General features: G+C 39.5%; 1 protein-coding gene across 3 annotated transcripts in view; it reads right to left on the minus strand.

The window, feature by feature from the left end:
- The window catches only part of LOC118358027 (EGF-like repeat and discoidin I-like domain-containing protein 3), a 264,375-nt gene that overhangs the window by 150,559 nt on the left and 89,500 nt on the right, over window positions 1-24,316 (minus strand). For all 3 annotated transcript variants that reach the window (XM_035735396.2, XM_035735395.2, XM_035735397.2), the window contains one exon: window positions 5,528-5,656. In XM_035735396.2, coding sequence (XP_035591289.1) covers window positions 5,528-5,656 — 129 coding nt within the window. The remainder of the gene's footprint in view (window positions 1-5,527; window positions 5,657-24,316) is intronic.

Genomic DNA, 24,316 nt, shown 5'->3' on the forward strand with positions numbered 1-24,316 from the left:
ATTGAAAGCAGTTCAGCATTTACAATTATGCCTGCTCTCGCTGTGCAGCCTACTCCAAGTAGGCCAGAGTAGACTGATAATAAGACTGCTTTTATAAGGAGAACTGACATAGGGTAGATAGAGTACCACTTTAAGATTAAGACTACAAATAGAATGTCCCTCCCTGTTCTTCATTCAGATTGGGTAATTACATAATGATTCTTCTTTCGCTTACCCTCGCTCATCAACTCACCCATTCTCCCCATCATACTTTAATCATTTATTTCAGCTTTTGTTATACAGTACCAGTCAAAAGTTTGGACACACCAACTCAATCAAGGGTTTTTCTTATATTGTAGAACATTGTAGTGAAGACACCAAAACACAATCTCCTACTTGGTCAAACAGCCCATACACAGCCTGGAGGTGTGTTGGGTCATTGTCTAATTGAAAAACAAATGGTAGTCCCACTAAAGGCAAACCAGATGGGATGGCGTATCGCTGCAGAATGCTGTGTTGGTCATGCTGGTTAACTGTGCCTTAAATTCTAAATAAATCACAGACAGTGTCATCAGCAAAGCACCCCCACACCATCACACCTCCTCTGTGTCACATCCTGACCTTAGTTCCTTTTTTTATGTCTCTATTTTAGGTTGGTCGGGGCGTGAGTTGGGGTGGGCATTCTAGGTTTTGTTCTATGTTTGTTCTGGTATGTGTCCCAATCAGAGGCAGCTGTCAATCGTTGTCTCTGATTGAGAACCATACTTAGGTAGCCTGTTCCCACCTGTGTTTGTGTGTAGTTGTTTTCTGTCTTTGTGTGTCTGCACCAGACAGAACTGTTTCGTTTGTTCTTCTTTTTTTTCTAGTGTTCAGTTTCTTTATTAAATTTACCATGAACACGTACCACACTGCACCTTGGTCCTCTTCACCTTCTTCAACCAACAACAACCGTTACACTCTGTGCTTCACAGTGCGAATACCACATGCGGAGATCATCCGTTCACCTACTCTGCGTCTCACAGAGACACGGCAGTTGGAACCAAAAATCTCAAATTTGGGCTCATCAGACCAAAGGACAGATTTCCACTGGTCTAATGTCAATTGCACGTGTTTCTTGGCCCAATCAAGTATTCTCTTCTCATCTGTTTCCTTTAGTAGTCGTTTCTTTGCAGCAATTCGACCATGAAGTCCTGATTCACACAGTCTACTCTGAACAGTTGATGTTGCAATATCTCTGTTACTTGAACTCTGGTCTGCAATTTCTCAGGCTGGTAACTCTAATGAACTTATCCTCAGAAGCAGAGAACGCTGGGTCTTCCTTTCCTGTGGTGGTCTACATGAGTGCCTGTTTTTGAAATTATCCTGATTGACTTACCTTCATGTCTTAAAGTAATGATGGACTGTAAGATTATCTTTGCTTATTTGAGCTGTTCTTGACATAATATGGACTTGGTCTTTTACCAAATAGGGCTATCTTCTGTATACCACCCCTATACTGTCACAACACAACTGATTGGCTCTAACACATTAAGAAGGAAATAAATTCAACCAATTAACTTTTACCCTTTTCATACGTGAGTTCCAAATATCTCTAATGGTCTCCCCAGCGTGAGTTGTTGTATGCACTCTGTTCCAAAATGTGATTATTACTCATTAGGACAGTTAACACGTGCTGCCAGCTAATTATCTATAGGCCATGTTTCAACTTGTCAAATTCCAATTATTTTGTAACAACAGTTTGAATTTAGGTGGGTTCTGCCTTCTCATTAATTCACATCGAAGTAGCCCATTTCAGCATTGTGGACAATTTATGTTTGAGGCTTTACTGAGCCGCTCTTCGAGGAGAGCCCACACACTTCACCAATGTTTGCGCAGATCAAGTATACAGACAGTGGCGCAGTTTGCACGAATTGGAACATTTTCTGGCTGGCGCTCGCATTGTATTCTTTGTTGTTTTCCTTACAAATAATACCTTTGGACATGTGTGCGTTCTTATTAATGTAAGTTCATTATTTTCTGTATATCGTGTTGTCGTTTCTACTGTAAGCGCATACATTATCTACAGTTGAAGTCGGAAGTTTACATACACCTAAGCAAAATACATTTAAACTCAGTTATTCACAATTCCTGACATGTAAATGCTAGTAAGAATTCCCTGTATTAGGTCAGTTAGGATCACCATTTTATTGTAAGAATGTGAAATGTCAGAATAATAGTAGAGAGAATGACTTATTTCAGCTTTTATTTCTTTCATCACATTGCCAGTGGGTCAGAAGTTTACATTACCTCAATTAGTATTTGGTAGCATTGCCTTTAAAATTTTTAACTTGGGTCAAACGTTTCGGATAGCCTTCCACAAGCTTCCCGCAATAAGTAGGGTAAATTTAGGCCCATTCCTCCAGACAGAGCTGGTGTAACTGAGTCAAGTTTGTCGGACTCCTTGCTCACCCACACTTTTTCAGCTCTGCCCACACATTTTCTATATGATTGAGGTCTGGGCTTTGTGATGGCCACTCCAATAACTTGACTTTGTTGTCCTTATGCCATTTTGCCACAACTTTGTAAGTATTTTGGGGGGAATTATCCATTTGGAAGACCAATTTGTGACTATGCTTTAACTTACTGATGTCTTGAGATGTTGCTTCAAAATATCCACATAATTTTCCAACCTCATGATGCCATCTATTTTGTGAAGTGCACCAGTCCCTCCGGCAGCAAAGCACCCCCACAACATGATGCTGCCACCCCCAAGCTTCAAGTTTGGGATGGTGTTCTTCGGCTTGCAAGCCTCCCCTTTTTCCTCCAAACATAACAATGGTCATTATGGCCAAAGAGTTCTACTTTTGTTTCATCAGACCAGAGGACATTTCTCCAAAAAGTACGATCTTTGTCTCCATGTGCAGTTGCAAACCATAGTCTGGATTTTTTTATGGTGGTTTTGGAGCAGATGCTTCTCCCTTGCTGAGTGTCCTTTCAGGTTATGTCGATATAGGACTTGTTTTACAGTGGAAATAGATACTTTTGTACCTGTTTCATCCAGCATCTTCACAAGGGGGTGGGGGTCTTCGTTAATTATTTTCATTTCCCCATGATGTCAAGCAAAGAGGCACTGAGTTTGAAGGTAGGCCTCGAAATACATCCACAGGTACACCTCCAATTGACTGAAATCATGTCAATTTGCCTATCAGAAGCTTCTAAAGCCATGACATCATTTTCTAGAATTTTCCAAGCTGTTTAAAGGCACAGTCAACTTAGTGTATGTAAACTTCTGACGCACTGGAATTGTGATACAGTGAAATAAACTGTAAACAACTGTTGGAAAAAATTACTTGTGTTATGCACCTAACCGACTTGCCAAAACTATAGTTTGTTAATTAACAAGACATTTGTGGAGTGGTTGAATAAAGAATTTTAATGAATCCAACCTAAGTGTATTTAAACTTCCGACTTCAACTGGATCTATGTATGTTTGGAGCATAATGTATTTCCAGTTTTATTCACATGTTTTCAAGTTCTGGTGACAAATAATGCATTCTGATTATTGCAAAGATTTTAATGGACACCCATGATGTGTGTAAAATACTTTTTTGAATGTTGTACTGATTATAATTAGCTAATGCTAAGCTATTTGCCAGCTGTGTGTGGTGCCATGTTTGTTGACATTACACAATGTATCACGTAAAGGTCTGTCAGATCAAAGTGGTTATGATGAGGTGAAGGAATGGTTCACTCAACTTCCGGGTAAACTTCTGGAAGTAAATGAAGAGAAGTGAATGATCGTAGACAACACATCCCCTTCAACATGCATACTACAAACAGACCAAACTCATCTTGTCTCTTATTATCTTTGGTTGATGTAAAAAAAAAAAACATGGCGGCGCGCACAAACTACCCATTGTCAGATTACTTTCGATTTCTAGAAAATGTTTAACTCTATTATTTCGGTCAAGGGTGAGCTCACCCATGACGTGATCAATTGTAAATAGTAATTGCTATTAGTTCATTCATATTGTAGTTTCTGTCAGCCGAGAGATATAAAATATGGCCTTCTTTGTTAGGTCAATCTTTCCTCAGTTAGCGCTAGGAGAAATGTAGCCTACATTTTCCGGTTTGTAATGCTGCAGCTACATGTAACCATGTTCTTCGTTTGTAGAAAGAGAGTCGGACCGAAATGCAGCGTGGTGGTTACTCATGTCTTTAATAAATGAAGAGCGATACATGAAATAACTTAATACAAAAGCAAAACAACAAACGGAACGTGAAAACCTAATTACAGCCTATCTGGTGAAACTACACAGAGACAGGAACAATCACCCACGAAATACAAAGTGAAACCCAGGCTACCTCAATACGGTTCCCCATCAGATACAACAAGAAACACCGGACTCTGATTGAGAACCGCCTCAGGCAGCCAAGCCTATACTAGACGCACCCCTAATCAACCACAATCCCAATGCCTACAAAAACCCCAATACGACAATACAATAAACCCATGTCACACCCTGGCCTGAACAAATAATAAAGAAAACACAAAATACTAAGACCAAGGCGTGACACTATATCTGTGAATTTCTGAACATTGCATCCAGAAATGAACTGGTCACATTCTGGACATAACTTTGTAAGGACTGTGTTTTGCAAAATATTTCCGTGAATAAACAGTGTGGCCAGCTCAAGTGCTGATTGTTGCGTCAATCAAAACTGGACGTGCTAAATAAGGGTTCTAATCACACCAGTTGGCGCGTATGCTCCAGGTACCACTGTAGAATGATCACACCCTTTTTTTTGGTATGTGTAAAAAGGTTGACAAGGCACACCTGCTAATTAAAATGCATTCCGGGTGACTGCCTCATGAAGCTGATTGAGAGAACGCCAAGAGTGTGCAAAGCTGTCATCAATGCAAAGGGTGGCTACTTTGAAGAATCTCAAATATAAAATATATTTTGATTTGTTTAACACTTGTTTTGGTTACTACATAATTCCATATGTGTTATTTCATAGACTTGGTGTCTTCACTATTATTCTGCAATGTAGTAAATAGTAAAACATAAAGAAAAACCCTGGAATGACCAGGTGTTTCCAAACTTTTGGTACTGTATGTGTGAAATTAGTTTTGGTTCAGTTTTGGGTCAATTTTCGGGGGATTATCATCTGAGCTCTGCACTTTAAACTGTCGGAAAATGGAGTGGAGCAGGCCCTACTTTTGGGAGAAGGAGGCGCAATGGGGGAAAACCATTCAAAAAAATGACATGCCCCCCTAAAGCTGGTTTAACTCCAGTTCTGTTTGCAATATTAAGATTCTAACAGCGGCAGTGTGTTATATAGACTTATTTAGGAAAAGTCAAGGACAGAGGGGGGTGTGAGTTAAAAATCGTGAGCAGTCAAAATGACTGCTTTAGTGGTTCTAGTATTAACCAGTGGCAAGTATTTATATGAAGGGCATAATGTGTATATTTCTCTAAGAGCTCTACTTTTCTTCATTTGAATTTCTTTCCTAGAAATGTTATCACCGGTATCTATAAGATATAATGATAATCATCCAACTTACTGTGTTGGCAGTGGATCCCGTTGAAGCCGGTTGGACACTTGCAGACGTAACCTATGAACGTGTCGCCTCTGTAGGTTTCACTGATTTCACATATTCCTCTGTTGTGGCATGGGTTCGGTTGGCAAGGTCCTGAGGGTAGAAAAAAAAACAAATGGAAGGAGATAAAACATTGTCAAATGGTGTTTTGTAATTATAAGAAGTTAGATTTTTTACAATCAAATCTCTATTTCTAATGTAAATGGAATGTTATAGAAGGGTCTTGAAGCGATGTAGCATGGTTCTGTGAGCTGCTCAGTATGTGTAGACACCGCAGATTTTTTGAAAGATATAATATTAGCCATGGAGTCCTGCAAAAGTGTTGCTACCGCTCTCAACAACATTGTTGCTCTGAATTTATCAGGCGTAATCGACAAAGATCAGTGGGAAAAAGTTGTGATGGACTGCACACAGTCAGTGTGAACTGGTGTGACTTGACACAACAGGTCAAACAAGCATTCATCCATGTATACGGGTAAGAGTCTAGCTACATTTCTAATTTGGTCAGAAAGTTGTTTTTACTGCAAGTTAAAGCGTACTGTTAGCTATCTAGAACATGTTGGCTCGCTAGCTAGCATTACGTGTATGATCTGCGTAGTAATATGATTTCCCATTTGCATTGCTATTTATAGCCTAATGTTAGCTAGCTAGCTGACATTGAACCTAGTTGGCTAGCGGTAACTACCTGCAGATTCATACTACAAATTAATTTAATGCATGATGGCTAGCTATGGCAACCCATTTGTACTGTAGCTATGGGCTGGAATTATGGTTCATTGTTTAGCTAGCTAGCTACATGTCTTAACAAAAGACTCCACTTCGCCAGATGATTACATATGTCAAAGTTGTGTGCTACTGGTAAGAAGTCAGGTGCAGGAGAGCAGAGAGTTGTGATCAGGCACACTTTATTTGGCAGAAGCACAAAAGAGAGACGCAACTGCGTCGAAAACCCCTCCAGCCAATGGCAAAAGTGAATAAGTGTGAAAACACTCACAATAATGCAAATATATGACAAACAACATACTACGGGTCAAAACACAATACCCGGGAACCAGTCTGGCGCATAACACTAAACACGTAACAAAACAATTACACACAAAGACATGGGGGGAACAGAGGAATATATATAAATATGCAGTGTGATTAGGGAATGTAAACCAGGTGTGCGGGGAACAAGACAAAACAAATGGAACAATGAAAAATGGAGCGACGATGGCTAGAAGGCCTATGACGTCGACTGCCGAACGCCGCCCGAACAAGGGGGGGAGCCAACATTGGCGGAAGTCGTGACGACAAAACCCATCAGGTTGGCCAGGTATGTCTGAGTGTGATTACGGCCATATATTGTATTTCATCAACATGTGTACATGTCTAGACAATAGTGATCCATCCACTTAGCTAGATGTGGCTGTGGGTGGTTATAGCATTTCGCTACTCTGCAAATATGCAAGTTATCATTTAATTGTACTTTTTACACCTTCTGTATCCTATGCACATGACAAACAAACATTTTATTTGATATACTGTGTGTTTACGACAACGTAAATAACAACATGATCTGCACCAAAGTCAGAATAGGATATTGTCCGAGGACTAGATAAAGTGTATTTTTACCACCACTTTTGCTACTACAGTACTTTCAGCACTTTAGTCTTGAAATAGTTGTGTGTTTTCTAAACTACCTTACTCTGTTTAGCACATGGCCTCACATGTGAATCATATAGAGATGGGTGGGGCTTAAGAGGCTGTGAACAATGCTGAATGGGTAAAGACAAAGAAGAGCTCTCCAGTAGGTGTTCCAAAATAATCAAGGGCCATGTTCTCAAAAGTGTGGTTACAAGTTGATCAATTTTCAAAGCACAATTACTTAACCATTGTTCCTCAACTGCAGTGCATGACAAACCATTTTGTAGCTCTAGGTCTGTACTTTTATCCGATGTAAAAAACACAATTTCAAATGTTGCTACATAAGACTGAATTGAGGTGATGGGTCACAAATATGAAACCAGTCATAGGGCAGCAAACTGAAGCATATCAAATCAAATCAACTTTTATTTGTTACATGTGCCGAATACAACCTTGTCGTGAAATGCTTACTTACAAGCCCTTAATCAACAATGCAGTTCAAGAAAATATTTACTAAATAAACTAAAGTAAAAACTAAAAAGTAACATAACAATAACGAGGCTATATACAAGGGGTACTGGTACCAAGTTCATGTGCTGGGGTACAGATTAGTTGAGGTAGTTTGTAGGTTGGGGTAAAGTGACTATGCATAGATTTATTTATTTATTTTTATTTTATTTCACCTTTATTTAACCAGGTAGGCAAGTTGAGAACAAGTTTTCATTTACAATTGCGACCTGGCCAAGATAAAGCAAAGCAGTTCGACAGATACAACGACACAGAGTTACACATGGAGTAAAACAAACATACAGTCAATAATACAGTATAAACAAGTCTATATACAATGTGAGCAAATGAGGTGAGAAGGGAGGTAAAGGCAAAAAGGCCATGGTGGCAAAGTAAATACAATATAGCAAGTAAAACACTGGAATGGCAGTTTTGCAATGGAAGAATGTGCAAAGTAGAAATAAAAATAATGGGGTGCAAAGGAGCAAAATAAATAAATAAATTAAATACAGTTGGGAAAGAGGTAGTTGTTTGGGCTAAATTATAGGTGGGCTATGTACAGGTGTAGTAATCTGTAAGATGCTCTGACAGTTGGTGCTTAAAGCTAGTGAGGGAGATAATTGTTTCCAGTTTCAGAGATTTTTGTAGTTCGTTCCAGTCATTGGCAGCAGAGAACTGGAAGGAGAGGCGGCCAAAGAAAGAATTGGTTTTGGGGGTGACTAGAGAGATTTACCTGCTGGAGCGTGTGCTACAGGTGGGAGATGCTATGGTGACCAGCGAGCTGAGATAAGGGGGGACTTTACCTAGCAGGGTCTTGTAGATGACATGGAGCCAGTGGGTTTGGCGACGAGTATGAAGCGAGGGCCAGCCAACGAGAGCGTACAGGTCGCAATGGTGGGTAGTATATGGGGCTTTGGTGACAAAACGGATTGCACTGTGATAGACTGCATCCAATTTGTTGAGTAGGGTATTGGAGGCTATTTTGTAAATGACATCGCCAAAGTCGAGGATTGGTAGGATGGTCAGTTTTACAAGGGTATGTTTGGCAGCATGAGTGAAGGATGCTTTGTTGTGAAATAGGAAGCAAATTCTAGATTTAACTTTGGATTGGAGATGTTTGATATGGGTCTGGAAGGAGAGTTTACAGTCTAACCAGACACCTAAGTATTTGTATTTGTCCACGTATTCTAAGTCAGAGCCGTCCAGAGTAGTGATGTTGGACAGGCGGGTAGGTGCAGGTAGCGATCGGTTGAAGAGCATGCATTTAGTTTTACTTGTATTTAAGAGCAATTGGAGGCCACGGAAGGAGAGTTGTATGGCATTGAAGCTTGCCTGGAGGGTTGTTAACACAGTGTCCAAAGAAGGGCCAGAAGTATACAGAATGGTGTCGTCTGCGTAGAGGTGGATCAGAGACTCACCAGCAGCAAGAGCGACCTCATTGATGTATACAGAGAAGAGAGTCGGTCCAAGAATTGAATCCTGTGGCACCTCCATAGAGACTGCAGCAGACCCTCCGATTTGACACACTGAACTCTGGTAGTTGGTGAACCAGGCGAGGCAATCATTTGAGAAACCAAGGCTGTCGAGTCTGTCGATGAGGATGTGGTGATTGACAGAGTCGAAAGCCTTGGCCAGATCAATGAATACGGCTGCACAGTAATGTTTCTTATCGATGGCGGTTAAGATATCATTTAGGACCTTGAGCGTGGCTGAGGTGCACCCATAGATAATAAACAGTGAGTAGCAGCAGTGTAAAAACAAAGAGGGGGGGGGGGTCAATATAAATAGTCCAAGTGGCCATTTGATTAATTGTTCAGCAGCCTTAAAGCTTGAGGGTAGAAGCTGTTCAGGAGCCTTTTGGACATAGACTTGGCGCTCCAGTGCTGCTTGCAGCAGAGAGAACAGTCTATGATTTGGGCCTTCCTCTGACACCACCTAGTATATAGGTCCTGGGTGGCAGGAAGATTGGCCTCTAATGTATTGGGCCGTACACACTACCCTCTGTAGCGCCTTACGGTCAGATGCCTAGCAGTTGCCATACCAGGCAGTGATGCAACCGATCAGGATGCTCTCGATGGTGCAGCTGTAGGACTTTTTGAGGATCTGGAGATGCATGCCAAATCTTTTCAGTGTCCGAATGGGGACAAGGTGTTGTCGTGCCCTCTTCCCGACTGTCTTGGTATGTTCAGACCATGATAGTTTGTTGGTAATGTGGACACCGAATAACTTGAAACTCTCGACCGTCTCCACTACAACCCTGTCGATGTTAATGGGGGCCTGTTCGGCCCTTCTTTTCCTGTAGTCCACTATCATGTCTTGCTCACATTGAGGGAGAGGTTGTTTTCCTGGCACCACACTGCCAGGTCTCTGACCTCCTCCCTATAGGCTGTCTCATCTTTGTTGGTGATCAGGCCTACCACTGTTGTGTCGTCAGCAAACTTAATGATTGTGATGGAGTCGTGCTTGGCCATGCAGTCATGGGTGAACAGGGAGTACAGGAGGGGATTAAGCATGCATCCCTGAGGGGCCCTGGTTTTGAGGATCAGCATGGCAGATGTGTTGTCTGCCCTTACCACCTGGTGGCGGCCCGTCAGGAAGTCCAAGATCCAGTTGCAGAGGGATGACAGATAAGATATGTGTGCCCACTGTTAAGTATATGAAGTTATGTGCCGTTATGCAGAATTTAAACTGTTTGGCCTAGTAATTTGCAGGGATTAATTTTGGAGACACAAATCAATGAGATGACAAGCCAAATCCGTGCAGTCTGGCTAAATGTAATCTTTGCACTATATAAAGTTTAGATCTCAGTCCAGATTTCTCTTCTTAAAAAAAAGGTATAATGTTAAATATGAATTAATATGGATCCTGAGAGTGCAAGCAATAGTGGGGATATTTAACGTATTACAAGTTGCTCAATCATTTGGGACATGTACATGTTCCACTTCATGGAATCATCATGGAACGCAAACCAAGCCAGGCAGTTTAATCCTGGAGCCTGGCATATAGTTTACTACGACTGGACAGTTGCCATATCAGTTCCATGATCAGCAAGGATTAGGCAGTGGTGGAAAAGTACCCAATTGTCACACTTAAAAAAGAAAAGATACCTTAATAGAAAATGACTCGAATAAATGTCAAAGTCACCCAGTGAAATACTACTTGAGTAAAACGTCTAAAAGTGTGTGGTTTAAAATACACCTAGGTTTCAATAGTATGAAGTATAAATCATTTCAAATTCCTTATATTATGCAAACCAGACGGCACCGTTTTCTTATTTACTGTTAGATGGGGGCAAACTGCACCACTCAAACATAATTTACAACTGAAGAATGTGTGGTTATTGAGTCCACCAGATCATCAGTAGGAATGACCAGGTATGCTCTCTTGATAAGTGTGTGAGTAGGACCATTTTCCTGTTCTGCTAAGTATTCAAAATGTATCAAGTACTTTTGGGTGTCAGGGAAAATGTAAAAAGTACATTATTTTCTTTAGGAATGTATTGAAGTAAAAGTACAACGTGTCAAAAATTATAAATAGTAAAGTAAAGTAGAGATACCCCAAAACACTTCTTAAGTAGTACTTTAAAGTATTTTTAATGAACTACTTTACATCACTGGGATGAGGGTGTATTTATAGGACTATTGGTCAACCTTTACTATTATAGTTTTCTCCCTTTCCAATATTTAATGGATTGAACAACTGATTGGCAACCTTCAGGATTAATCAAACCAATGTATTTTTTGTTCAAAAAATAAATAAAAAAAAGCTCTCCAAGGCAATTTTTAATGATTCCTAAATACGTTCCGAAATAACAATCTACAAGATCAGATATTTTTTTATGAGATGGTTTAGAGCCTGACGGCCTGCGTGTATTGTGCTCCAGTCCTACGTTTCATAATCAGCAACATACAGGAAGACATTGAAAGCATATCAACTCCCGTAGAGATGGTAGTATGGTCAATGTAAGCAACCCAATTTATGTTCCTCTAACTCCTCTGAATACCACTGTCAATATGACAGCTATTTTCAGCAGTAATCATGTGCCTATAAACCTGAATTACACTCTTAGCACTGAGACAGTTTTCCCTAGTAGGAAGCTCATTGTGAGAAGTTCACCCTGCACATCAGCTCAAATGTAAATATCACTGTCTACCCCTGATAAGCTTCCCAGTAAATTATATAAAGGACAATAGTAAAATGCTTTGGAGCAACTTAAATCAAATTTTTGGCAAAAAGCTATCTCTGCTCCATCCTTCATTGAATCAGATGCCTCTTTCATTATAAAACCTTCTGATATTGCCAAATACTTTAATGTTGCTTTCATTGGTAAGATTAGCACATTTAAACATGACAAAAAATAACTCTGAACCTTCATATGTGTGCATAAATTATCATATTGTTATGAAAGACACGTGTAGTGGGCAGTAATTCTGTATATTTTAGAGATACTTCACATGCATCTGAGTTGTTTGGATTGTTGTTGCTGACCATTAGTATTGCTGTGAAGTCGACTTCCAATCAGATATCAGAATAGGTGAAAAAATATATTGTTGTCTATCAATAATGACAAACCACCTGGTACTTGGATGGAAAATTACTGTGGATGGTAGTGTACTATATTGTCACTCCTATTTGCCATCTCTTCAATCAAAGCCTGTAGAAAAGTTTATGCCATCAGGCCTGAAGGGAAACAAAAGTCATTCAGCGTCCCAAGATTAGCAAAGCTCCCTTCACTGGTTCAAACAGCCGACCAATCAGCCTGCTACCGACCGACCATCAGTAAACTTTGGGTATAAAAAATGGTTTGACCAGGTAATATGCAATTTCACATTAAACAAATTAGCAATTGACTTTCAGCACACTTATAGGGAAGGGTTCTCAACATGTACGGCACTGACACAAATGACAGATGATTGGCTGAAAGACATTTATAGTAAGAAGATTGTGGGAGCTGTTTTGTTTGACTTCAGTGCAGCTTTTGACATGATCGATCATAGTCTGCTGCTGAAAATGTGAAAACTCTCTGTGTGTTATGGCTTTACATCCTCTGGCATATTGTGGATCGAGATTAACCTGTACAATAGAACACAGAGGGTGTTCTTCAACCCTTAGAAACACGGACCCAATTTTCCACAAAAATTTAGTCAGGCATCTCTGGACATCTAATGAGTATGTAGCATGCATTGCATTTCAGAAACTCACCTTTTTGACAATGTACAAGACAGTGTTGACAAGCTGCAAAGGTATACCATTTAGACTGACAATTTCTGGTTTGGTAATTATAAAGATTGGGCATCAGTTGGTGGCAAAAGTGTTTATTAGGATCTCATCTAGAAGAAAGTGGAAAGTAGTGTCATCTTATGTTTATCACTGAAGCCATTGATAACAAACAGAACTGTGCCTCACTTTTTATTGATCACTCTAAAGCTTTTGATACAGTTGATCATGCTATACTAAGGCAGAGATTGTCAAGTGTAGGTCTTTCGGAGCATGCAGTTGCATGTTTTGCTAACTATCTGTCTGATAGAACTCAGTGCACTCAATTTGATGGGCATATGTCTGTTAAATTGTCTGTCTTGAATGGTGTGCCCCAAGGCTCTGTACTTGGTCCTCTCTTATTCACTATTTATATAAATTATTTAGACAAAAATGTCCAAAATGCACAACTTCATTTTTATGCTGATGATACTGTTATTTACTGTTGTGCCTCGTCTATTACAAAAGCTTTCCAGAACATGCAAACTGCTTTTTATACTGTTCAACATACCTTGTGTCAATTGAAGCTTATCCTCAATACAGACAAAACTAAACTAATGGTGTTTTCCAATGCAAGAAATAGACCTCTGAACCTTTCACCTATCAGGGCAAGGAGATTGAGGTTGTAACCTCATATAAATATCTTGGAATTTTAATTGATGATGGCCTCTCTTTTAAATTGCATATTCAACAACTTACAACATAATTGAGCCTGAAATTGTGATTTTATTTTAGGAATAAGGCCTGTTTTTCTTTTGAAGCCAGAAGGAGGCTAGTATCAGCTACATTTATACCTTTAATAGACTATGGGGATATTTTATAATATAATAATAATAATATATGCCATTTAGCACTATATATGAATGCTTCCATTCAGTGTTAAAGGTCAATTGACACCATGGCACTTTACCATGGCACTTTGAGATTTATTTTAAACTGCAAAACCCTTACGTACCACTGTACTTTGTATACCAGGGTTGGCTGGCCTTCTCTAGTCACTCGTAGGCTCAGTCACTGGCATACTTTTATTTACAAAGCCATTTTGTGTTTACTGTGTGTACTTTCTTCGTTCGCTGGACTTTATCCTGCTCACTGTTCCAAATGTCCGAACTGAATTTGGTAAAAGGGATTTTATGTACTCTGCGCCATCGTCTTGGACACCTCACAAAATACTTTTAAACTGGAAATCACTGATGAAGGATTTTGAGGCTGATTCACTGACCTGTCAATGTTTTTAATTTGCTGTTTTATACTCTTGTTAATTCAATGGTTTTTACTAGATTACTTGTAGTTTTTCATGTTGTCTGTACATTTTTTTAATTGACTTGGTGCAGCCTATCTTGGCCAGGGCACTCTTGAAAAATAGATTTTAATCTCAATGAGCCCTTCCTGGTTAAATAAAGGTTAAATAAAACAAATTGTAATGAATAATGTGGCAATTGAGTAAGTTGAGGAGACTAAACTGCTTGATGTAACCCTAGAATGATTGAATACTTGCCTGAATTTCTTGAATCAGAAATTAACTGAACTGAATTGTTGTTCTGATCTATCCTTTCTCGAGGTAATGGTAGCGATGGTATATACATGCATGGAAGGATAATTTAACCAATTGGTGTGGATCTCAAAAACCCCTCTAACCGGCTGAAGAAATGGTGTTCACTACGTCCCTGTCATGCACCACTTCTATCGAGCAACCGGTGTCCAGCATCCGGTTGAAGTTATCAACTGTCTTTTTCTCTCAGGAGTGAAACAGAAGTCGACATGGAGTGAGCATGGAGAGAGATCCATTCCAAAACTTCTCTCATATTGCTGGTATACTGGTTGGCAAATGGAGAAGATATTTCTTTACTTTCAATGAATCTGAATTGTTTTTTCCTCTAAAAACATGTTTTCCTTTTGTCATTGTGTGGTACTGTGTGTAGATGAGTGAATAACTAAAGTGGTATGAATACTTTCTGAAGGCACGGATGAGTGAATAACTAAAGGGGTATGAATACTTTCTGAAGGCCCTGTATATAAGCAAAATCATGTTTTTTACTGCGCTGGGCCTTTAAAAATGCAACATTTTCTCTACTCTACACTACATGTGTAGAATTGAAATTCTTTCCGCCGTCAAGAGGTGGGCCATTAAAATGTTTCCTGCAAGGTGGGGGGCCCCCCAACCGAATATCACTTAGGGTCTCCAAAAGCCGAGAGCTGGACCTGCCACGATATCATCTAAATCCAGGGGAGAATTAGCCTTTCCAATGCAGAGGCCCGCCATTGGATATGAGTTTCAAATGAGGGTAACACAGTCAAGCCCATTCCGCCTCAGCCCTGGATCAGTAATAATGAGACTGGTGGCTAATTAGTTGAACAGAGGAAAGTATAATAGCTTTCACAAAGGGCCCGCTCTCTGAGGGGGAGAGGGTGACAGGTGTCACAACTGTTTTGACGTGACGATCTATAACGGCACAAAGGAACACTGGCAGCCTCTCTAATAGAGAATGCATCCCTTCTCAAAGTGCCGCCACATCGGAGAGAAAGAGGTAAAAGAGAGACGGAGAGAAGTGTCTGTCTATATTTGCACAGGGTCCTTTGAGACGTCAACCTGATGAAAGTCTTTGTCCTACGACATTGTTCTCTTTGCTGTTAGTGTGTGTGTTGATAAGAGGTTGGGGGCTTTGCTGTGTAAATGCCAGGCGCTGTAGTCTTGTATGAGCTAGCCCATGGGCTGTGATTGATGTGGGCCGCATTTACGGCCTGCACGGGCGCCGCAGTTTCCTTTCGGGCTGCAAAGAGAGCCCAATCAATCAATGTGAAAACCTGACCAGTGGTTAAACAGACAAAAGTGTCCTTTTTCCTCTTAGATCAATCACCAAAGGTTGACATTTTTTTATGTCGGGTACAGTAAAACCCCTAAATCCTACAGTGCAGGTTTTAGCTCATTCTGGTGCCGAAGGGATTGTATATTTACAAAGATAAAGTAGTGGCTGACTTTGCTGGCATGTATCCCACTGATATTTGCCCCACCTAGATTTACATGCAACAAAAAAAATCACAAAAATAGTGCACTGTGCCTTTACTAGTCCTGTATTAGCGGACCGATATAGCCATCTGTGGTGTGGGCGAAACATTTTTTTTTCAGCATCACCACATAGTCAATTTACAAACATAAGCAATTTACAGACCATAAGCAATACAATGTCATTTGTGTCTTTGCCACGTGCATGCATTCATGAGTGGTCAATTACGATTTTCCAATAGAGAGCATCTGCTCTATACGTATACTTGGTGAGCTGGTAGAGGGATATAACGTTGCCCTGATTATGTCACTTCCATTTATTTAACACTGCTTCTTCAGCCTGTTGGTTTCCTTGGTTCACAAGCTCATGGTTACTGCACCCTGATAGCAACTGGCATGGATCCACAAAGGGACAGCAGCCTCCTCAGCAGGCTACATCCCTTGATGTTTTTAGTAAGTCCTTTTCTCTTTACCTTTCTATTTTTATGTGTTCTTGCACCCTGTCATGACAGAATGGATCAGACACGTTGACATTTGACAATGACAGCCAAATGCGCTTCCAAAATCAGACAGTATAAAGGATCTTCAAAGACGTAAGATGGAATGGTTTGAGACTCCGGCGTGTCAAATGTATCTCCCAGGGGGGTCAAGACAAAGTTCACCTCTCAAGACGTTGACAGAAGAGGAAGAGAAGGGAAGAGCAGTAAGATCAGACTAAATGCCATGGAAAGTACTTCCTGTTCCTTCAATCTGAGCCAATCAGACCAAATAAGGCCTGAGCCAATCGGGTGAACTGTTCCAGACTGGGGTGGTCAATGAACGTTCGCTGGCATAGGTCTCTCCATAAGATAGTAAGGCATTCACTGATTCACTTATTATTGGCAATTCATAAGTCCTGTTTTCCCAGCTCGTAATGGAATGGAACGAAGCCTGTCAAACTCATATGACTGCATGGAAATCCGTCTAGCACATTTCTCAAACGAAAGAAAGTACGGGAAGAAAAGAAACAACAAAGAGACACAGAGGGTTCTAGGTAGATTCATATGCCATTTTTTTGTGGAATTAGGGGGGAAATGATGTGGCAGGTAGCGGCATGGTAGGAACAACTTGTCCCATGAATATATCTTCAAATGTAAGAATGTAGCTTCTGGATAACATAGAAAATGTTTTATAGATCATCATTTTGATATGCTTGAACATCAATCGAATAAATCAAAGTGACCAAGACGGATTATTTCATCCAGCAAAAAACAGAGGAGGAGAAACGTCCTTCCAAACAATCAAACAAAACAATGGAAGAGGAGGTGGTTATAACAATGTCTAAAAAGGACAATGCATTGCTGGCAAGCATGAACATACGGCTACAAATGCTTGATCTATTACTCGGAGTAATGGAGGACATTGAGGTCCTCAAGGTAGGAATGAATTACAGCAACAAAATAATGGAAGAAATTAGGTCTGAAAACCAAAGTTTGAAAGCGACAGTAGACGACCTACAATCAACGACGGAGACACTCCTGAGTGATAACACAAAAATGAAAGTGGAGCTATTTAAAATGCAGAAGCATGAGTAAAAAATATTGTCATTATGGGAGTTAAAGAGAATGAAGATGAGAACTATCTGGCAACCGAATAAAAAATGAAGGATTTCATGAAACTTAACCTTAAAATGACCAAAGAACAGGTAGATAAGATTGGTTTCCAAAGGGAGCATCATTTTAGCCGAAGAGTTCCCTAGAAACCCTGACCCACTGTTGCTAGACTGTCGCATTACAAGATGGAGGTGGCTGTGTTGAAAAGGGGTAGGGAGTTGAAGGACACACCATTCTCTATCAACAAACAACTCCCCCATGAAATAAAAGATAGACGTCGTATCCTTTATCCAATTTTCAAAAACATAGAGCAGAGAACCAGAATTTGCCCTTAGTATTATATAAGCTGTACATAAACAACCAGCTCAACAGGAACTCAAAGGTTACTATGTGGCTGTGAGTGATTGTGTCTTGCTAAGCTAGTTCCCAATACAAAGCACTATGCCACAATGCACATTACCACTGTTTTTTTTATCAACTTTTTGAAAATAACTGTTGTTCCTTTTTGGCTCCATCAGGCTACTAGACCTTGAACCAAACATAATGTTCAAGGTGCCCTTACAGTCCTATAAACTAGTTTTGGTATAGCATATGTTTCACTGCATCTGGACTCTTGAACTATGCAAACGAAAACGAGTGATTATAGGCAGACTGTTTTACATGATTGCACTGGCATTAAAATGTTAAATGAATGGTTTGGTATTAGGCCTATTCTTTTTGATCTAAGATGAATGTATGGAAGTGTCAGTCTACTCTTGCTTCTCCCCTCCAGCGTTCGACATCACTGGTTTACTAACCTCCAGTCCTGGGACCCTTTATTACGCGCACCTGCACCTCATCATCAGGCACACCTGAGACTTTTAACATCACTGATTACTCCCTCTATATATAGCACTATGTTGTTATTTCCATCAGGCATTTTTCTATGTTAAGACAAATTCCTTGTTTTTGGATTGTTACATGGTCATTTATATTAAACTCCCCAGCTGCTGCAACTGCTTCCTGACTCCATGTGTCTCCGTTACAGGAAGTCTGAACATTGTTATATTGTGGATACTCTCCTAGCGGATGTGAATCAGAACAAATAGTATTGATAGAGATTATTATTGACTAGATTAAGAAGGTTACGATAAGATATAACCTGTAAAGGATTCAATATTGCTCCACAATCGGTTAGGCCTATGGTCACCAGGGTTGGTTGAATCCGCCTGCTCGCGGCTGGTAAATTAACACTTGTTCACTCTAATCGTAGGTTAAATTAAGTTGGTAAAGCCAACAGTAACTGGTTTAAGAAAGTACATATTAAACCAGTACTTTTCCATGGGGTCAGACATGTTGATCATTATTTTATTTTTAGGGTGTAGATCAGCTTTAAAGCTTGGTCGCAACTGGGTCTTCCAAATGGCCAATGACCCCAAGTATACTGCCAAAGTTGTGGCAAAAGGCAAAATGGCTTAAGGACAACAAAGTCAAGGTATTGGAGTGGCCATCACAAAGCCCTGACCGCAATCCTGTAGAACATTTGTCGGCTGAGCTGAAAAAGTATGTGCCGAGCAAGGAGACCTACAAACCTGACTCAGTTACACCAGCTCTGTCAGGAGGAAATGGGCCAAAATTCACCCAATTTATTGTGGGAAGCTTGTGGAAGGCTACCCGAAACGTTTGAGCCATTGATCAACAACACTTTGGCTTTTACTTCCAGCTTATACACACTATATACCTTTTATGTACACAAAGTAATTTACAATAGTTATCTCTCTCTTAATAGCATTCATTTTGGATTTCTATTTGCCATACAGCTTTAAACTTTGCTGTGAGGCTTCAACTGTGTTGATATGTGTTGTCTACGCTATACCTTTCTCTCTCCACACCTTTTCCACATTTTGTAAAACATCCTAAGTGGTGGAACAGCAACACTGGTGCAAAAGGGGATGTCCTGGAATAAAACTTTATTTAGATCTAAAGTTTAAATGTGACTCGTTTCAGGAAACCTAGGCAGATGTCGCACGTCACTACTTCACGGGAGTGGCATTTGAACTTAAAACATTTTTTTTCCCCGCAGAATTGCCTTCTGGAACGTGCATTTTCATGTGCCTTAATAACAAACTTGTATTCTATCCATAAATATTAATAAAATGGTTAAGTACACCAATGGATCGTAAAGACAATCACACGACAAACTACCACCCTCTTAGGGTAATTATGAATATCATGGACATATGGAAGCTTCAAAATCCAGACTTAGTGAGATATACATGGAGGAGGCTTAATCAAGCTAGTTGTCTTGATTACTTTCTTGTGTCCTTCGCGCTGTCACCAAAAATTATTATTGGTCACATATTACTCTGACAGAATTTAAATGTGTGCAAGGATATTGGATATTTTTTCAAAGCCTGCTAGATGAAAGCTGTTTTATAACAGAAAGGATTTTAGAACATATTTTTTCCTGCATAACATAGGTAGAGCAGATCCCCATATTGTATGGGACACTTAGTGTGTCTTTAGAGGTCATGCAATTCAAGGGATGATGCGAATTTTCGCAGCTTTTTGTAAAAAATCGCGCAACATTTCAAAGTCCTGCTACTCATGCCAGGAATATAGTATATACATATGATAAGTATGTGTGTATAGAAAACACTCTGAAGTCTCTACAACTGGTTAAATCGTGTCTGTGGCTATAACAGAACTAGTTTAGGAGTAAAAATGTATTGTCTAAGGCGATAGAAAATAAATGAGGATCCCATTACAATGCCTACAGCTTCCACACGATGTCACCAGTACTGGCATTTCATGGCTGGTTTATCCTTGGTGAGATGACGTATAGGCACTTCCTGTCTTGGGGCGCACCGGAGGAAGTTATGAAAGTGAAAACATGGACGATGATTTCAAGACTTGCTGCTATCGAATACAGATCACCCCATGATCAATTTGATAGATTATTAACGTTTATTAATACCTAAAGTTGGTTTACAAAAGTAGTTTGAAGTGATTTGTAAAAGTTTATAGGCAACTTTTGTAATTTTAAAAAGTGACGTTGCGTCTTGTAAAGGTGAATTTTCCTGGATCAGACCGGCCTTCATAAAATGACATTTGGGGTATACAATGACGGATTTAATCGGGAAAAAGACCCAATTTTGATGTTTATGGGACTTATAGGAGTGCCAACAAAGAAGCTTGTCAAAGGTAATGAATGTTTTATATTTTATTTCTGCGTTTTGGGTAGCGCCGGCTACCGCTAAATCTTTTGTTTCGGTCTCGTTCAGGTATTTCGGGGGTGCATGCTATCAGATAATAGCTTCTCATGCTTTCACCGAAAAGCATTTTACAAATCTGACATGTTGGCTAGATTCACAACGAGTGTAGCTTTAATTGAGTACCTTGCATGTGTGTTTTAATGAAAGTTTGAGTTTTATTGAGTACTACAGGTGGCTCTCTGAAATTTCACGGATTTATGTTCCTGCACAGGAACTCAATCCCGCATTATCCCTAAGAGGTTAAACCCAAACATGTTCTCCAGTAGATTAGTAAGAATGGCTCATCCCTTGTTAAAAATATATATATATTTCCCTTTATCGAGATTACAAGCTCTCTCTTTCGGTTAACTGAAAATGGAACCAATTTCAAAATATATTTCTAAAACAAGCCACACAAAGCTGGTTGCCATTCCAGTTTCATCCTCCAAATAAGACATAACAAATTGCAAAAAAAACAACATTTTTTCATTCGCAAACTCAAAGAGCTTGTGATATGAAATGCCACAAGGAGAATATTTATTTTGCCATGGAAAAAAAACAGAGGCTTTATCCCTAAAAAATATCAAACAACAATGTCAGAAATATGAACAGTCCCAGATTAAGTTAAACCGTATACTTGAACAAGAAAGAGGAAAATCAATTTAACCATGTCAAGAAGGAGATGGGATTGAGTAGACTTACACAGGACAAGAACATGAATATATAAATGCTGTTTTTTAATAGAGCCAGCAAAGCAGTGTGTTGGCCACAGTTGAATATGTCAAATCCATCTAAATGCATGGATTCAGGAATTCATTTCCATTCCAATTAAACAATTCCAAATAAAACGGACTATAAGTGAAATGGAATTTATCCCCAACGATACATAGGATCATCTATCTATCCTGTATACCCAAAGTTGTCCCATGAACTCGCTCAACCCTTACCGAAACAACACATGATTTCACATGTGGAAAATCATGTGATTTCACTTTCACTGTGAAACCATGTGGTTTTGTAACACTTCACACGTGGATCGTTTGCACATGAGATTTCACAGGTGATGCCCTGCAAACAAAAATGAGTCATCAGGATGTCCCCAGAACTTCATGCAGTCTTTTCAACTCACGTATTTGACACACTTGATTACATTGTAAGTGTTTATTATTGAATATGTCCTCACCTGGGATTTGATGTTACAACCTCTTGGTTCACAGCATTCAGAGCTTCCTGCTACACCACCATGTCTGTGTCAATAACTGATTACACCTGTATTCCTACCCTTGGACTTCAAAGTAAATATCAACTTTGTTAAAAAAAACACTCAAGAACAACTATTATATTTATCATAGTGATTCAGGAGTAACATTAACACAGAATAATATGCCCAACCAACATTAGGCAACTATACAAATTGCTGAAACTAAAATAGCAGTGCAGATGGCACTATTTTGCTAAGTGCAGAGATGTATTAAAGGTAATGAATCTGCAGGGAACTTCTGAGAATGCTACAGACTTTGTGGCACAGCAGAAAGATCAGTGTATTCCACATCTAGAGGCTTTATTGATTAAATATTGATTAAATATGTTTACACTATTTTGGCTGAGCACTGTACCACTTACCTTAAAACCCCCATACCATGCCATTACTTTCCTTTAAAAAAAAACATGTGCAATGTGCAGTTTCACGTGTGAAAATCTGATTTTCAAAATGTGAAATAGCTGTTTTCACATGTTGAGATGATATATTTTCACAAGCAAAAACAAAAGAGAGGTCAGTTGTTCACATGTGAAACCATGTGTTGACACAACCTTTTCACATGTGAGGAGAAAAAACCATTTTCACCTCACATGTGAATTGCAGATGTGCATTTTCACATGCAAAAAACTTTAATGTGAAAACCTAACTCTTACATGTGGAATTGCATTTGCAGTTTTGCAGTTGAAAACCTTTCACATTTTATTATGTTTAGTTTCATGGTATCACATGTAAAAAAATGTGCATCCTGATGTCACATTTATTTCACATGAGATCATGTTTTCACATTCTCAAATGTTTTCACATGTGTAGTTTCATGTTATCACATGTTGCTTTTATATTTTGTCATATGTTATCACATTACAGGTTTTTTTCAATTGCAAACAAGCATCGGTCAATACTGAAGCAACTTTTTCAAAACTCTTCACAGTCTTGCATTACCAACATGCATCTTGGCCAAACAGTTAATCTCACCTCCAAAACCAAAACACTTCATACATGTCTCAAAACAAGCTTGTTTGACCATAACACTGGCAACAACTCCCACTGAGAAAGCATACATTGTCACTCATAACACTGACCTAAAAACACTAAAAGGGAATATTACATAAATGATGAACGTTTCTCTTTGAAGATAGATTTTTTTGTATTTTTTTTAACATAAATCAGTATTTCATTGTAAAATTAGAATAACACCTTTTCACTTTATTGACTGTACTAAAGTATATGTAGCAAGAATTAATCAGAAAAACACCAATTTGCTTCAATAGCCTTTTTTTCTATATCTTTGCATATAGTAATTTACTTGTGAAAAATAAAAAGTTGAAACAAAAAGAATAGTACTGACATCCTGGGATGTGCAGCAAACCAGTGTGTGACTGCAGCAGAGTGGTGGAATGCCACATTATCTCACACGACAACAAAGGTAGGGGAGTTTCATGCCCCTCTCTCCTCCGATGGCACAAGTCAATTATGCAGGTCATCCAGAAAATAAATGAGCCTCTGTATTGTGGGGGCCAATGAGTGGTTTGTGTAACAGCAAACCATCATTGGACAGCGCTGCACACATTGTGACGTTAGCTCCTCTCTAGCATGGGACATACATGGTTGCTCTCTGTCCAATCACATTTCTTCCCCTGTGGCGTGTTTTTGCTTGATTGAATCCAGCTTCATCCACAAAGATGAACGTACATGCAGTTTGTCTGGCTTCCTTCTCCATTAGTCTCTAAAATATAGTAAATCCACAGTTTTATAGTACTTTACATTATGCATAGCTGTGTATGTACCCTGTTTGGTTATTGAACAGACATCGTACCTCGACATATTGATACCGGAGCTCTTTCACACATTCACCGTTTCTCTCAAAGGGTACAGTGTACAACTGCTTCATCCTTATTTGTGTTTCTCTAGGACTCTGGAAATTGTCGTTGTGCTGACTGTATTCACATTCACAAAAGTGATATCGTCTGCCAGCACTCTGTCCCGAATTTCCCGCAGTTTTATTGCATTGTTGCCAATTACCATGTCAACAATGGCAATTTCCTGGGCATCTGATAATATTCTGCCTCGCCCTCCTGTGGGAGCAACCTTTGGATCCTACTGAAAATCACAAAAGAATAAATACATTTCAAAATGTCAGTACATGTAAAAATGTGAACATACTGTATTGTACTGTAATGAATAGTTAAATTATCATTGAAGGATGCACATCTCACCTGTGGTTTTGCCGGAGAATTCGTACTACTGTTGAACGCTGCAGATTTAGTTGCACCCTTA

The sequence above is a fragment of the Oncorhynchus keta genome, chromosome 25, assembly GCF_023373465.1.
Source record: "Oncorhynchus keta strain PuntledgeMale-10-30-2019 chromosome 25, Oket_V2, whole genome shotgun sequence".
Lineage (NCBI taxonomy): Eukaryota > Metazoa > Chordata > Actinopteri > Salmoniformes > Salmonidae > Oncorhynchus > Oncorhynchus keta.